At 37.6% G+C, this 15,878-nt stretch overlaps 1 protein-coding gene and 1 pseudogene across 10 annotated transcripts in view; both read left to right on the forward strand.

Moving 5' to 3' along the window:
* Positions 1 to 15,878, forward strand: part of HDAC9 (histone deacetylase 9) — a 751,983-nt gene that overhangs the window by 285,525 nt on the left and 450,580 nt on the right. For 7 of the 10 annotated variants that reach the window (XM_070424407.1, XM_070424399.1, XM_070424405.1 and 4 more), the window contains exon 2: positions 4,279 to 4,341. In XM_070424407.1, the coding sequence (XP_070280508.1) occupies positions 4,279 to 4,341 (63 nt within the window). Of the gene's footprint in view, positions 1 to 3,719; positions 4,036 to 4,266; positions 4,342 to 15,878 lie in introns of those variants that run through there. The other 3 variants (XM_070424401.1, XM_070424402.1, XM_070424404.1) reach the window with 3 other exon arrangements.
* LOC139016646 (large ribosomal subunit protein uL11-like) lies at positions 9,330 to 10,511 on the forward strand (annotated as a pseudogene).

A 15,878-nucleotide genomic window follows, 5' to 3' on the forward strand; every position in this document is an offset into this window, starting at 1 on the left:
GACTTTTCTAAAAGCTCAGCCATCACTGCAGTTATTAGACCTACACAAATGTATTATTATGTTGATTTATTAGTGCCAACATCTTTAAGATACCTCATAAGAAAAATATTTGAAACTCTGTTCACTCAAAAATATTTGATAACTTTTTTCACTCAAATGATACCATGTAAGACAATTTCTGATACAGTCTGTTGCCTGACCTTTTTCATTGGTTACTCTATCCTGTGAAATAGTGACAAGGCAAGAAAAGTAAATGCAAGAAATAAAGTTAATTATTGAGTTTTTAATAAGATATGCTAAAATGAAAATCAATGAAATATTAGATGTTGAATATTATATTAGTGTCCTGCTCGAGGTCACTAGTCTCTTAATAGGATCCCCTGCAACTGAGGTACGTGCCCTTGACTGGAGTCAAGCCTAACACCTTTCAGTCCCTGGGCCAACTCTCTATCCATTGAGCCAAACTGACTAGGGCCATAGTCACTGTTTTTTCTTGATTTTTAGAGAGAGAGAGGAAGGGAGAGGGAGATGGAGAAAGAGACATCAATGTGAGAGCAAAACATCTATCAGCTGTCGCCTGCACATGCCTACTGGGGATCCAGCCCCAAACCGGGCATGTGCCCTGACCTAGAGTCCAACCAGCAACCTTTCAATGCACAGGACTAAGCCCAACCAACTGAGCCACACCAACCAGGGCCATAATCACTTTTCAATCACATTTTGCATTAGGATTGGATTCCCCTCCCCATTTTCTATTAAACTGGGAACTATGTCCCCCCCTATTATTTTCATTTTTTTATTTGAAGAAATGTAAAATATAATGTTTAGATTAATTTCCAAAATATTAAATTAAATTAAAATTTATTATATTAAAATATAAATGAGGGAATGCCTATCTATTCTAGCTTGACATGTGAATTAGTTTTTATGGTTTTTATAATATAGCATTTAATATCCTTTCTTTTAAGTCAGTAAATTAGTTTTGTAAATGCCCTTAAAGAAATCTAATCATATTTCTTTACTACCATTGTTGAGATGATATGAGAAAAATTAACTCAAAATTCTAAATACTTAAGTTCCTGGATAATGAAACTACGGTAATCAGTGTACTTGGTGGTTGTTTTAAGGATGCTTATTTTTCCATTCAGAAACAAGTAGTATCTATTTTATGGTAATTGTCCAAAGTCTTTTCACTCTACACTGAGTTTTTATTATCAAGAGTTGAAGGATAAGACTGCTGATAGAAAAATAAAGCTGAAATAATGCAGGGATGAAATGTAATAGACCTCAAGTTAAATAACTTGGTCAAAATGAAGAAAGCACATTATTCATACTATTTTGTGTGGAATGACCTTTCTTGGAACCTCTGAGAAATAGGATAATTACTAAGTCACTCTTTGGAGTTTTATTTTTATGATTATAAAAGCTTGGAGAGTTTTGTAGTTTGAGGGTATAATTTAAACTTAAAAGGATGAAAGATATGAGTATATTTTAGCAATACTGGGATTTTTGTTATCCATTAGATGTTAATCACTAGTTTTGCATATTCTCTTCATAACCACTCTGACACAATGAGACAGTGGTTCCATTTTTCATCAGTAGGTACTATTAACATTTATTCTGAATATCTCAGATAATTGTTTGCATCATATTAATAAGGGACAAGTTGGCAACCGAGAGAACGTGAAGACTACGCCTACTTAGAGATGAGCTAGTAGAGACTAAGCAAGACTCTGTAGTCATAACAGCAATGAGTGCTTTTACTACCTTCCCCAAGTCCTTTCACTTTCTTCATGGATAAAATAGGGAGCTCCTTTGTATTAGATGAATGGTTTTCAGTTATTTTTTTTAATATAACAAGTCATTGTTCAAAATAAATCTTACATATTTAAATGTAGTCTCATAAAAGTGAGGCCACCCTGGTGGGAAGAAGAACCTTTTCTGCATGGTGTGTGCGTCAACTCCCAGGTTCCTCAGCATCCTGGGTACCGAGAGTTTGAACACCATTGTAGACAGTCCCTAATGTCCAAGGTCTAAAATGCTATGGTTGGTTACATCATCTCCAAGTAAATTGCCAGATCCACAGTATTTCCATCCCTTGAATCTTATATACCAATCCCTTAATTGAGTGAAAGTTCACTTGTAATACCAGATGGAATTAAAAGGTTGTTTTTTTTCCACTGACAGGAACATAAGATTCTCTTGTTTAGCTTAAGTAAATGCCGTTTGGAATAAGTTCTTTTTTTAAATCTTGTAATTTATCTGTCCAAATATAATTTTGCAAGAAGTAGGACTCAATCTATGAAAGAAGGAAAATTCAGTGCCATTTTCTTCAGCAGTAGGTTACCTGCCTAATGACTTACAAGTTTCCTCCCTTCCACCCCAACTCTGTGTCCTCTTGTTCTCTTTCCTCTGCCCCACAGGCTGTCCTTGAGGGAGGTCCCTCCTCCATGGGATTGCTCTGGGAACCTTGAAGCATTCTGCCTTTTCTCTTTCCTTCCCTGTTGCTACTACTGCCTTGGGAATTACACTTTCCTTGCTCATCTAGTTTAGAAAAGGGAGAAAGGCTACCATGATCAGTGGGTTATCACTTCTGCATTTGCCCTTGGAGTGGCTAGATGCTTGCAACCCAATCTGTGATGCACAAATGATATTATAAGTGCATACCATAGACTATAGAATCCTTAGGATTACATACTGTAATATACTTACTTTATAGATGAGTTCCCCAATGTGTGTTGGTTTGGGAATCTGTCAACTTTTATAAATGCTACTTGTTTTAGAAAAGTGAGGTCTGTTTTTCAGGTAACCAATGTAGAGATGAACAGCTGGGGACTCAGTATATTATTTATTGATGGTGCATACTTTACTAATTCTGCATCCATCTATAAGAAAACACCCACACCTGCTTCTCCTTTCACAGGTAAATTGAGTTTAGCCTGAGAGGCTGAAAGAGATGAAATATTTTCAGGTCTAAGCTATTCTTTTAAGTGTAAATATCATAGAGGCTGGATGCGATAAAATTGATATTGGGTACCACCATCATATCTAGATTTGTGAAATGGACAATTGCCTTACATAAATAGCAAGTAAAAAAAAAAATAAAGCCATCCTTCATAAATATTTTATTCTGGAGTGTGCTTGTTTTCCGAAACTACCTCTACTAAATCTCCTGTCAGTCTTGAAACTAGAAGGCAGAAAAGCTTCTAGTGCCACAGCCAACTGCAGTGTAGCCAAAGAAACAGGCAACAAAAATAGAACGCCAGGATTGCTGTGCGTGGGTGAGGCAGAAACCACATTATGAGCAAAAGCTTCCAGTATTATTTTAGAACCAATACAGAGCTCTGCACTTCTCTCCTCTCTTTTCCAAAAACACATACTACAAAAATAAAACGAAATGAAATATATGTGCATTTGCCCTCTTAGAATTATGTTTCTTAATTTTTTTTTTCTTGCCTTCCTTTCTTTGGATGCAAATCGCCAGGGTGGAAAGCAAGCTGGAAGGGAGGAAAGAGTTAATTGCTCCTAAGGCCCTGCAATAGAGAATTATGGTTTGAAAGATAGAGGCTGGACAGCTGGGTTTGCTGGGGTATTTTTAAATGCATTAATGCAGGCTCCAATCACTCGGCCAGGCTTGACCTATTTTTGGCTCAGGCCGACCATTGTTCTATTTCTGTGCCTGCGGGCCATGCTGTTGTTGATTCATATGCAAATGGATTATCACTGGGTTTAGCCAACTTGAGCTGAGAGAGACCAGAGAGGGAGGGAGATACACACACAAACAGAGAAGGGCACCAGCTGAAGCCACTCGCAGGACTGCCGCTTCTTGCGAGGAAACTCTAGCAGCCTGAAGAACTTCCAGCTGGATTTCCTTGGTTTCTCTTTCTCGTGGGTAGAGTTAATATTTTTCTACTAATTCTGACAAAGCAATATCCCCGAAGCACATCCCCATCTCCCACCTGCTTTTAGTGTTCAGGATAACCTGAACTCCAGAGAGCCAGAGCATCCACCCGATCCTTTCTGCTCTGCACACAGGTTGGTAACATGGGAAAAGTGTCCAGGTCTTTGGAGAAAGTGTGTGTCCATCTGAACAGAAAGGAAACCGTAGTGGGAGTCGATCCTCTGCTGTTTCTCCTTGGGGAGGAGGGAGGACCAGCCCAGGGAGGGTAGCTCCGGGGCCCCTGCACAGAGCAGAGATGAATCTTTCATGGAGCTGAAGTCAGAGTGATTGCAATATGCTGCAGACAATTTACGAGAGTGACTCGTGTTTTTCCTCAGATGGGGTGGCTGGACGCGAGCAGCTCTTGGCTCAGCAGAGAATGCACAGTATGCTCAGCTCAGGTAAGAGCCTCTCTCCTCACTGAGACGTTGTACCCAGGAAAGGGGGCTGGCTTGGGGGAGCGCAGCGAAGAAAAACCCCTCTCTTAGCTGCTTTTTGGTGCTCCTGCTGCTGTTTTCTTGGTGTGACGGTGGGGTTTATCTTCGATCCCTTTCATTGCTGTTTCTGTGCATATTCAGTCTGCTGAGGGCCGGCTGCTTCTGAATGAAATCGCAAGCTTCTGAGCAAGGATGGGGCTGAGATAAAGTCAGATGTAGTTGGGGGTGTTTGCCTGACTGTGTAACTAGAAAAAGGAGCTCAGAACTGATGGGAAGCATATTCTAATGGGACTTTAAAAACCAGGTAAGTTCATACTGGGGCTCCAGTTTAAATTGCAGCCCTCACTAGCCTGACGGTTTTGTGTTTACAGTGTGCAGTACAGAAGCACATTTATTTATAGACCTACCTTCTGAAATGTGCGTGCTCCGGAGTTGTGAAGGTAGTTTTAATGTGTCTTTTTTTTTCTCATCAGCCTGAAATGAAACTATTTAGAATGAAATAGAATTATTATTAGCAGATGGTTATTTTCGTTTTCTTCCAAGCCAGGTGGAGTGTCTAGCTAGCATCGTCAGTCAGATGCAATGGCATAGCACACAACAGAGGTGTTATATGCAGGTGCAATGTTTTAAAGAAGAACAGTAGCAGCTCCCAATTTCTACTTTCTCTGTCTGTGTCTGTGCCGGTGCCTTTAAGGAGGTGTGCTGATGAGAGAGAAAGCTTGTCAGCTTTACCAATTTCTGTCTATTCCAAGAGTAGACTCTCCAGGCAATATCACTTATTTGTCACTGGTGCTTTTCACGTGTACTTCCTCCAGCTAGCTCATAAAGATTAGGGTTTGTTTTGGTCCTCTTCTGAATGCTTCCATCTAAATGGACTTAAAGTTCTCCCTCACAGCTCCTAAGTTCCTATGTGGGCTTAATCAGAATCATAGCTCACCATTCAGACTTCCACGATAAAAATGCAACATCAAACAGTGTTTACTTGGTAGAGCTAGGGAAAGAAATATTCCACAGGTTGGCAGGATGTCTGTTTCACCGTGGAACACCTTACCCTCCACGGATCTGTGTTGGAAGCGAGTTTTCTTTCAACCTCGGTTAATGATGAGGGTCTCAAGATTCTCCTGTTGACCCAATCTTTTCATGGAATTGGAATAAAATAATCCGTTTTGTACGATTTGGTATGTTGACACTTAAGTGACAGGAATTCTATTAATTGATAGTGTCTGTTTACCTAAAACAATTGTACCGGTAATCCAGCTGTTCATTATCTTCCTGGTTGTGAATTTGACAAGGGCTTGGGGAGGGATCAGCTGATGTCTTTAATGGAACTGGTCGTTTAACTTCTTAGCATTTTACTTTTTAAATATGGACCAACTCTTTCGAAATAACCATTTCAGATATCTTTTAGTATTGCACTTTATCCTTTTAGTCCTCATCTCTGGACTGCAAATTTGATATTTTTTCCAGAGGATAGAAACGAAACGAAGCTGCAATTGTCTCCTGACATTGATTCTCACTACAGGTGTTTACAAGCTTCACTGTTTCTCAGTGTCTGATAATTTTACCTAACTTTCCCCGACTTCAGTTGAGAGTCATCTTTCCAACATTTAATGATTTTTATGCAAAGCAACACTATTCCAAGCAGGGCAGTGCTTAGGGCAGTCCATGCTGCTGTCAGTTCTGCAGGAAGCAACATTGAAGCATCAGCAATGAAAGGAAAAGTGATGTAGATTGATAAAAACTCCCAAGTCTGTCTGGTATAAAGAATGAAACTCCACTTTCTATTTATTTTTAAAATTTGAAACATAAACCATTTGCATATTTCCTATCATGCTGTGCAGTGTTTAATTTTGCTTAATATAATATGTCCTTAAATTTAATCTCCCCAGTCTTTATTGCATGCTTCCCCTGAGGAATTTGGCTCTGACACTTGGGGTCACTGGCAGTACTTTACAAAATGCTGATGCCTGGGTTCCATCCTCACTGTTTCTGATTTAATTGTATAGGAAACAGCTTGAGTATTGGGATAAACTCTTCCAAGCAATCCTAATGTGCAGCAAACTTTGAGTCACTGATGCGAGGAGGGGAGGGGTCCTTTAAATTAATCTCTGGATTAGGGCTGTTTATCTTAGTTTAGTTACAAATCTTGTTCAACTCCCTTTTGGATCAGTGGCATGGATGTGATGGATGGGCTTAGAAACAGATGGAGTCTTTGGGTCTGAAAGAGAGAAAAGAGATATGGTAACGGTGCAGAGTGCTGGCGAGAGCACTGTTCTAGGGGTCAAAAGCTCCGTGTTCTGAGAGCTCTGCTGCTAGCCCATGGTGGGACTGCTTTACTCACCTGTAACTTGAGGAATAATGATGCCTTCCTGATTACCTCATGGCATTCATGTGAGGTTGAAATGTGACCTCCTATTATTAAAGTGTGTACTCCCTATTATTATTACTGTTTCTAGTGAGTGAACCTGGGCTCCTGGCTCTTCAGTCCTTGGCTCTATCTCTCTGATCAAGACAGATGAGTTAGCTTATTTGTCACCTTGGGGAATTATTTTTTGTTTTGATAGAGAGTTACCTTTAGTTATCAGTAAATCAGCTATGTTTTCTTCTGGTCTGATAAGAATTAAATTGCTTCCTTGTGCAAATTGTGACTGTAAATCAGAGCAGCTAGTGTGTGCATGCAGGTGTGTGCTCTGTGAGATGTCTCAGTGCATTACATAGAATCAAAGGCAAACAAGTTGTAGACTATGCAGTTGAACAGTGAAATCCCAACTGCAGATTTCTTGTGATTAATTGTTCTAAAAGTTTTGTGGTTAGCCACTGTTTTAGAGTTCCCATTTGTTATTCTAGTTATATTGAATACTATGCATTAATATAGAAGATTTTTCTCCAGAGATCTTTATATGCTATTGAATTGTGTTTTATATAGTTCCATTTTTCCCCTAATATTGACCCACCCAGGCTAGACATCTTAGGTAGAACTATGTTCTTCAATACAGTCTGCTAATGTCTTTTTAGTTTAAAAGGCATTATAATATTGAATCTTGGAGTTCAGTATGAGTGACATATTTTGCCAGCCTGTACTTTTAAGGCTCGTATGGGCCAATATAAGGGATAACTACAGCAGAAACTGAAGCACGTGCAAATATTGACTCAGGTCACTCAGCAGTGGCTGGCAGATTAGGGGTGTTCTTCAGTGGCCAGAAAAATTGCTTAACGCTTTGGACCGCAGAGCTGTCCAGACAATATTGAAACCATTATTATGAGAGTATTTCCTAGAGTTTGTACAGCATTAATGTAAAATACATCCTCAATAAGGAACACATTTTCACTATGTCTTCATTCTTTATTGTTTTCTTTTTCCCTTTTTTGCTTTTTATTTCTTTTTTTTTTACTTTGTATTCTTATTTTAGGGTACAAAAGAAAAACATTTAGAACTAAGTCCTGAATTTCTTTATGGAAAGTGTATCTTCACCTTTTGAGACTCTTTTCCCTCTTGGCGTGTGTATTGTCAAGGGGAAAGGAACATTTTAGACTCAGTAGTCGTTTATGTCTGCTTGGAAAGCAGAATCTAATTATGAAAATGTAAGTCTGTGAAATGCTCCTGTCATGTCAAGAATCACTTCTGGTATTCCCCATAATTGCTGTTTTGCTGTTCTCTAACTTGGGTTATCTTCACGTACAAGGCTGTTATCAATTTGAATATTTGATAGGTAGCAATCAAAGAGCTATTTATAAATAGGCCTGTTCATAATGGGGACAGGAATGAGTATTTTTTTTTTATTTCTGTGGACACAGGTGGATTATTGTATAATCCGTTAAGTAAGAAGACTAAAAGAAACCCACATTATGAATTTTAAAGGGTGCTTTTGATTTTGGAGATAAAAAATTTGAAAATGTAGTGTATAATTTCTCACCACTAGTAGAAAATATAGTGATCCTAAAATAGTATAAGCCAGTAACTGCCCCCTCCCCCCACATACACACAATAGTAACAATAACTGAGCAAAGAAAATGAATGGCAGACCTACTGCAATGTATCTCAGAAACTAATAGTCAAGGAAAAAATGGAACCCGTGATCAGAAACAGAGAGACCTATCAGGGCCTGAATCCTGAGAGTCCAGTAGAATTTTACTGACAAGATGGCAACTTGCTGAAAATTCTCTCCAACTCTAGAGAGAGGCGAACTGACGAGATATCTTCCATTTCTGCTGTGTTTTGTTTGGTTTTATTGTTGCTGTTGTTTCTTGTGCCTGAGGAATAGCAGAAAAAATTTTGGAAGAGGAACTAGTGAAATGGAAGAAGGTGAACAAACATTGCCTCTCTGGAGAAATGAAGGCTTTGGAGCAACACTCCCCATTGGGGAAGTGATCAATAGCTCCTTGCAATGTAATACCCTCCCCCCACTAAGCTTAGAGCTGCCACCAAGAAGAAAACATCAACTCACTGAATCCAGGGAATTGTCTAATAATTGTTTCTTATAAATAGAGTACCTAATTTAATAAGAACATAAAATCTGTAAAACAATAACTCAACGATGAGATCATGAAACAATAGAGTGAGATGAAAAAGGATATTTTAGATCTAGGGAAACAGATTGGGAATAATTATAGAACAAAAAATATTCATTAGAAATAGCAGGAAACAGAATAGACACCAGTGAAAATCTTTACCAACAAAGAGGAAAGGCTTGAGACAATCAGTTGGAATGAGAAAGGAAAATTAAAGCATTTGGAGAGAAGTCAATGATGAGAAAGACAAAGGCAGTATAACAAAAAAGATTATTTATGTCCCTGAAATTGATGTTTCAAAACATAAACGGAAGATAATTTTGTGAAAATGAAGAAAGGTCATTTCACTGAAAGAGTAAAAAATAAATCTGTAGATTAAAAGAGTTCCCATCTTTTAGGAAGATTTTCTAGAAATGTTCAGCACATAGTCATACCCTAACGGGGCTATTGAATTAAAAATGACAAATAATTTTTCAGAGGTTCACTCAGATAAAGCAAAGATCTATGGTGGGGGAGGGTAGGAAGGAAATCTGTGAGACTTAATAAAACATCAAACGTTTCCAGTATCTAATACCAGAGGATAATGAAAGATCTCTAAAGTTCTAGAAGTTCAATCCACTGTTCCACCCAGGCAAGATGTTACTAAAATATAGTGAAAATAAACAGGCAAGGTAGAAATTCTCAGACATGAACTACAATGCTTAACAATAAAACCCACACAATGAAGAGATGAACTACAAGCAAAAAAATGGAATTCAGAAGTGGAGAAAGCATAGTAAGATTAATGAAGCAACATTGAATCTATTTAAACAATTATGAGATTGTGGTTACAGGACAGAAAGCGCATTTTATAAAGTAGGGCAATGTAAAAATATTCATAAAGCTAACCAATATGAGACATTGGGGAGAGGTGAGAAGGAGGAATGTGTAAAAGTGTTAATATCTTCTTCCTGAGCAGGGACAGACTCCCTGCTGCTTAAAATAGAAACATAGAGTTAAAAAAAAATAAAAAGACTCCAGCTTTCAGCTCAGTGGAGGCTTAGGTTCAGCTTTCTCCGATTGTCCGGAATCCAGGTTTATTGGACACCAGGTACCTCCACCATGCCCAAGTTCCACCCCGAGATCCAAATTGTATGCCTGAGGTGCACTGATGGAGAAGTGGATGCCATGTCTGCCCTGACTCCCCAGATCTGCCCCCTGGGTCTATCTCCAACAAAGGTTGCTGATGACATCGCCAAAGCAACTGGTGATGGAGGGGTTTCAGGGTTACAGTGAAACTGACCATTCAGAACAGACAGGCCCTGATTGAGAGAGTGCCTTCTTCCTCTGCCCTGACCATCAAAACCCTCGAAGAACCACCACAAGACAGAAAGAAGCCAAAAAAGAAAATAAAAATTAAGCAAGTGGAAATATCACTTTTGAGGATATTGTCAACATTGCCTGAGAGATGTGACCGATCTTTTGCTGGAGAACTCTCTGGAACCATTAAAGAGATTCTGGGGTCTGCCCAGTCTGTGGGTGGTGGTGTTGATGGCTACCACCCTCTTGACATCATGGATGACATCAGCAGCGATGCAGTGGGATGCCCTGCTAGTCAAGAACTACGAAGGGAAGTATTTCCATGAAACATCATTGGACAACCAAATACTGAATGAATGAATGAATGAATTCCAAACACTGATTTTTAAAAATAGTTTATATAATTATGTTTATAGTCCCTTCAACTATAGTTTTTATTGTTAAATTAATTTATATTTAATAATTTTTAAATAAAAATATGTAATATCTCATTTTTATAAAAGTATATATTTTGTCTATTCACTCATATCCCAGAGAATTCATGCATTGATAGAAAGAAATCAGGAAAAAGTTTGTGTGTGTGTCCATGGTCTTGGGTGTTCGATGGGCTTTTACTTTTATCATCATACTTTTTTAACTTGTTTGAATTTTTATAATATGCACGTATCTTGTAAAAATGTGTTTCTTACACTTCCACTCACAAAGCTACTGTGCCTGAATACATACAATGAGTAATGTAAGGGGTAGGTATATGAGTTAGGTTCTATTCCACAGCAGGCAATAGCAAATTGTACTCAAAGTGGCAAATGACAAATAAATTTATCAGTTAGCGAACTAGCAGGGTAGTTGGGCAGCCTTAGGTGGTCAATAGTGTCAACAGCATGTGGGTCCTTCACGCTGCTCCTTTCTGCTGGCCTTAGAGTTGGTGTCATCACAGGGCTGTTTCCTCCAGGAGTCACACGTTGACCGTACTAGTTCCAGGCATTGCATCAATTTATGTCTAATAAATTCCAAAGACGTAGAAGAGAAAGTTTGCTTTCTTGGGTATTTTCTTAAGGAAGGAAGTTTTACCCAAAATTTCTCCAGCAAACCATTCTTCATAACTCATTGGCCAGAGTAACATCATCTGCCAATACCTTTGCCAGTCATTAAAAGAAGAATGGGATGACCACCCAGATAGCTCTTCAGGGCCATGGCTGAGCCAGGGAGGATCAATACTGCAATTAATTATCTAGTTTCTATTAGGAAGAGGAAAAAGCGAGAAGAATGGATGTTAGCTAGGTACCATCAGTGTATTTGTTGGTGGTTGGAATTCTCTTCTTTGTAATTTTCTTTTTGTTTTTTAGAACAAACTTTTGCTATTGGATTACTTCACCTTTTTCAATTTTATTTTCCAGTTACAGTTGACATTCAGTATTACTTTGTATTAGTTTCAGGTGTACAGCATATTGCTTAGACAATCATATATGGTATTTTACAAAAGTGATTTTCTATCCCTCACTATATGTCAAGTACCCATCTGTCTGTAATTTTCTTTAGCTTGTAATTTTGACAAAATATAATTAATTAAGTGAAGGAAGTGGACTATATGATTTCTCTTTCAATTGAATCTTGGGTCTTCATTTTCATGAAGATACATATCCATTTAAACACTACCTTTTTTAATTTTTTACTAGTACTGAATATAAAGACTTTTTTTAGTACTCTCTGTTGTTAGAAGGAACCCTAACATTCCTGGACAGATAACTCAGTTGGTTAGAGTGTCATCCTGATATGCCAAGGTTGAGGGTTTGATCCCAAATCAGGACATACATAAGAAGCAACTAATGGATGCATAAAGTAAGTGGAATAACAAATTTCGCTCTCTCTTTCTCTCTCTCTCTCTCTTCCTCTCTCTCTTTCTCTCTCAATTATTAAATAATATTTTTTAAAAGAAGGAACCCTAAGAAAGAGACAGAAGTAATTATGGTAGAAAACTGGATCTGTCTAGGTTGTAAATCATTTTTTTTTTTAGAAAGGAGGAAAATCAGCATTGTGGACTGGCCCATTACAAGCACTTATTATAAGTTTGAGTAAAATATTCCTTTAATACTGGCTTTGAGAGAAACAGAATATTATAGGAGGATTATCTTACAGATATTCAGAATGCAACTTCTTTGCCAGTATGTTGTTTATAATTAATACATTTTACAGTAATGAACAATTTTAACAATCTGGAATGGTAACTGCATTTTAACAATTCTTTTCTGAATTGGAATACTTTGAAAAAAATGTAATTGGGATAAAAGCCCATGAAAAATACTTTAAAAACAAGCTCTCTCTAGATGAAATTCAAAGATGTTTTGGCACGTGCTTCAGATCAGTGTGGCTTGCTGTGATCTATTTCATTCTTAAAAGAAACTGGACTGTCAGTGGTTGGTCTGAGAGGCATAGTGGCCTCACAATGGACAGTTTTCCCTTTTCTAATCTTTGGATATTGACAATCTGGGCATGAAAAGATAAGGAAATACCTTGTGTCCACTACTTCCATTCTTTTTTTCACTAAGTCAGATACACACATAAAAAAAACCCCACTTAATTTAAACAAAATTTTTTAAATACTAAACAACCTACACTTTTAAATGTTATCAGAGAATATTATATTTTAGGATTACTCTGTGATGCTATGGTTTGTGAATAGAACACTGAGTAAATCTTCTGTTTCATAAGGCTATCAGTTCCATTCATTATTTTAATGTTAATTTTTTCATAGTAAAATAAGTGATGGGGCTTTTATATATGGTGCTTTTAAAACACCCCATAATTAAATCCAATGAAAACTACATTTAAGGAAGAAGGAAATTTACCAAACCACAAAGTGTAACTAGTCATTTACTTATGATTAAACTGTTTGCATGTTGATGAGGTTGGAAATACCCCAGAACTTCATTTTCTTGCTTCTTCCCCTCATGGTCTACCACTTATGATAGAAATGTTTAATTTATAATTTATATTTAGTATTGACACAATTGTAGCCATGTGGGTGTCATTTTCAATGATTGAAGTAAATTTTAATGAGTTGTCTATGGCCTGAAATTTTCACACTGGGTGAAAATATGAGTGTCATAAAGCTTTTTCAAAATTTGACATAAAGAACAAGCAAGAAGATTTCACTGTATTTCCATTAAATTACATACATTGTGGCCTGGGATTTCTTGCTTTAGTACCAAAATGTTTACCCAGAATATTTTCAGGGAACCCCATGTAGGGTGAACTAGAAGAGCTCTTGGTGAAGTGAATGCCATTGAAATTGTATTTGTCATAGTGTTTTTTACACCTGCTTACAAATGAAATTCAAGCGTGTATTTTGAATCGTGATTTTACATCAATACCAACCCATTTTAGATTATAAAGAGAAAGTATCACCATTAGTTACCAATATTAGTTTTCTACCACATTCTACTCTGATCTAGTTGTTTTAGTCTGAATTGAAAAGGTCAATGATTGGACCCATATTTTTTCATAATTTCTTATCCCTGTCATTCTTATCATTATTGATGTAATAAGCTAATGTTTCAGAGCTGTTTCTGTACCAAGCATTGCTTTATCATTCAATCCTCTCCACAATTTGAAGAGGTCTGCAATATTTACAGTTGCAGCAGTGTTCGTATTTTGCAGATGAGGAAAGAAGTTCAGAGGAACATATTGAGGGTCACCAAGGCTAGGCACTGACAGGATCTGGTCTGAACTGGTTCTTATTTACCATGTCCCTACTGCTTTTTCTCCAAGAGGAAAATATTTAGCCTAGGATACTGCTTTTTATATCTGTTTGGTGCTAAAAATATGGAATCAGCTATATTTATAAACAAACATCTATGCACACTTCTTAGTCCTGGGAGGTTTAAGGCACAAATAGGTTTCTATGTTGAGAGGCTTGCTGGAGGAGCCTTATTTCAACGTTCCCGATGCCTGATGATTAAACTAGTTGAAGTTACCACTATCCAGGGCTGAGATAAACTTCAGGCAACCTCCGAAGTTCCATGAGACTGATGACACTCAGAGCAGTGAGCAGACACTGGAGACAGAACCAGCAGTCCCCATGCATTTGGTAGCTGTTTGCTAGTGCTCCCAATACATCTCCTATATCATAAGGCAAGGTTTGCACCACTTCAAAATAGCACATTATTACTAATGTATTTTAGCAGGAGGTATTTTTTCAAAGTGGAGATTCAGTTTATTTTGACCCAAATGCTTGAATGCTTGCATTATACCCACCTTGGTTTTTTGCTAGGTATTGCGTGGGGTTGGGGGTGGGAGCGGTGTGGGGGGTGTTAATAAAGTCTGTGTCTCCATTCACATCCAGATTTCAACATGCAACATCAAACTCCTGAGCCAAAAGAATGATCTAGCTAGCGAAATTTAGATTCTGCCTGTTTTTAATATATATTGGGCATTTGGGGTGAAAAGTGAATGGCGGTGTTTTCAGATACCAACATATGACATTATACTTTATTTTCTTTCCTTGGATGAATATTGTATGCTCTGCAGGTGGCTTATGCATAAAATTCACTAATTAGATGCTAATCCAATTACTTAGGAGCCAGCTCTGGTTTCCATCAACTATTTTTTATAATCTTATTTGCTGTGAGAATCCTGAGCCATTTTTTATGAATCAATACATTGTAAAAGCATTATTGATTGTCATTTTCATGACCAGCATAATTGATTGCCTTCCTAGGGGGGCGGAAAGCTTTCAGAAGATCATTAAATGCATTAAAATCTGCAGATACCTACATGTCTGTGACTGTCTTTAGCAGGCTGAGTCCTTTGGGTCAGTTATTCTTAGCCTCGGTATTTCTATCTTATGGCATCGCAGGTCTAAGATTAGCTTGTTAGGCGTTATCATGCCATCTGAGTTACCTCCTAATATAACTCTACACTGGAATGATTATTTATAGAAAGAGCATTCTGTCATTTTTGGGTTATTTCTAGTAGTTTAAATAAAGAAGAATAACATTCAAGTGAAACCACAGATTCCTTCCTGCTGCCAAAACAACATGATAACTGTCTGCTTAAGGGGCAATAATGTTTAAATGTGTGCTTAGGGTGATTGCAGAGCTCGTTTTATCTCTGCCACCTTGACAGAGAGGGGAGGCCGTGGGGAGTGCTGGGTAATGCCGTGGAAAGGCAGAAGCAGCCTCGATGCCTCTGTCACAGAGCACAGAACACTCTGGTTGATGATGACAACAAGAGACACACAGGGTTTATTTTTAGAAACAGACATTGCTAAGCTCTCTGTTTGGTGTTAATGTGGCTTATAAATAGGACTGCTGGCTGTTGACCTTTCCAGTGAAAATGGCATTATATTCTACACACACGTACACACTCACACTTCTTTTTTCAACTGGCAAGAATGTATATATTATTAAGAAAATAACTAGGACATTGTAAAGCTAAGAAATCTAAATTCTGTTAAATTCCTGCATTGGATATACAGTATTTTTTAAAATTTCACGAAGATTGGGTTTAAGAGATGGTGTATTTGAAAAAGCAATTGAATATTGTAAGTACAATGATTCTACAAGTGGGCTATAAGATGGGGGAAAATGGGTGGATGGACTTCATGAATGACTTTTAATAATTACAGTACCTGTAAAATAATATCACGTATGCTTTCTTCCAGCTTTATTGCAACAATATATAAAATATAGCTA

Source organism: Myotis yumanensis, unplaced genomic scaffold, assembly GCF_028538775.1.
Source record: "Myotis yumanensis isolate MYYU_CA2020_CCGP unplaced genomic scaffold, mMyoYum1.0.hap1 SCAF_9, whole genome shotgun sequence".
NCBI lineage: Eukaryota > Metazoa > Chordata > Mammalia > Chiroptera > Vespertilionidae > Myotis > Myotis yumanensis.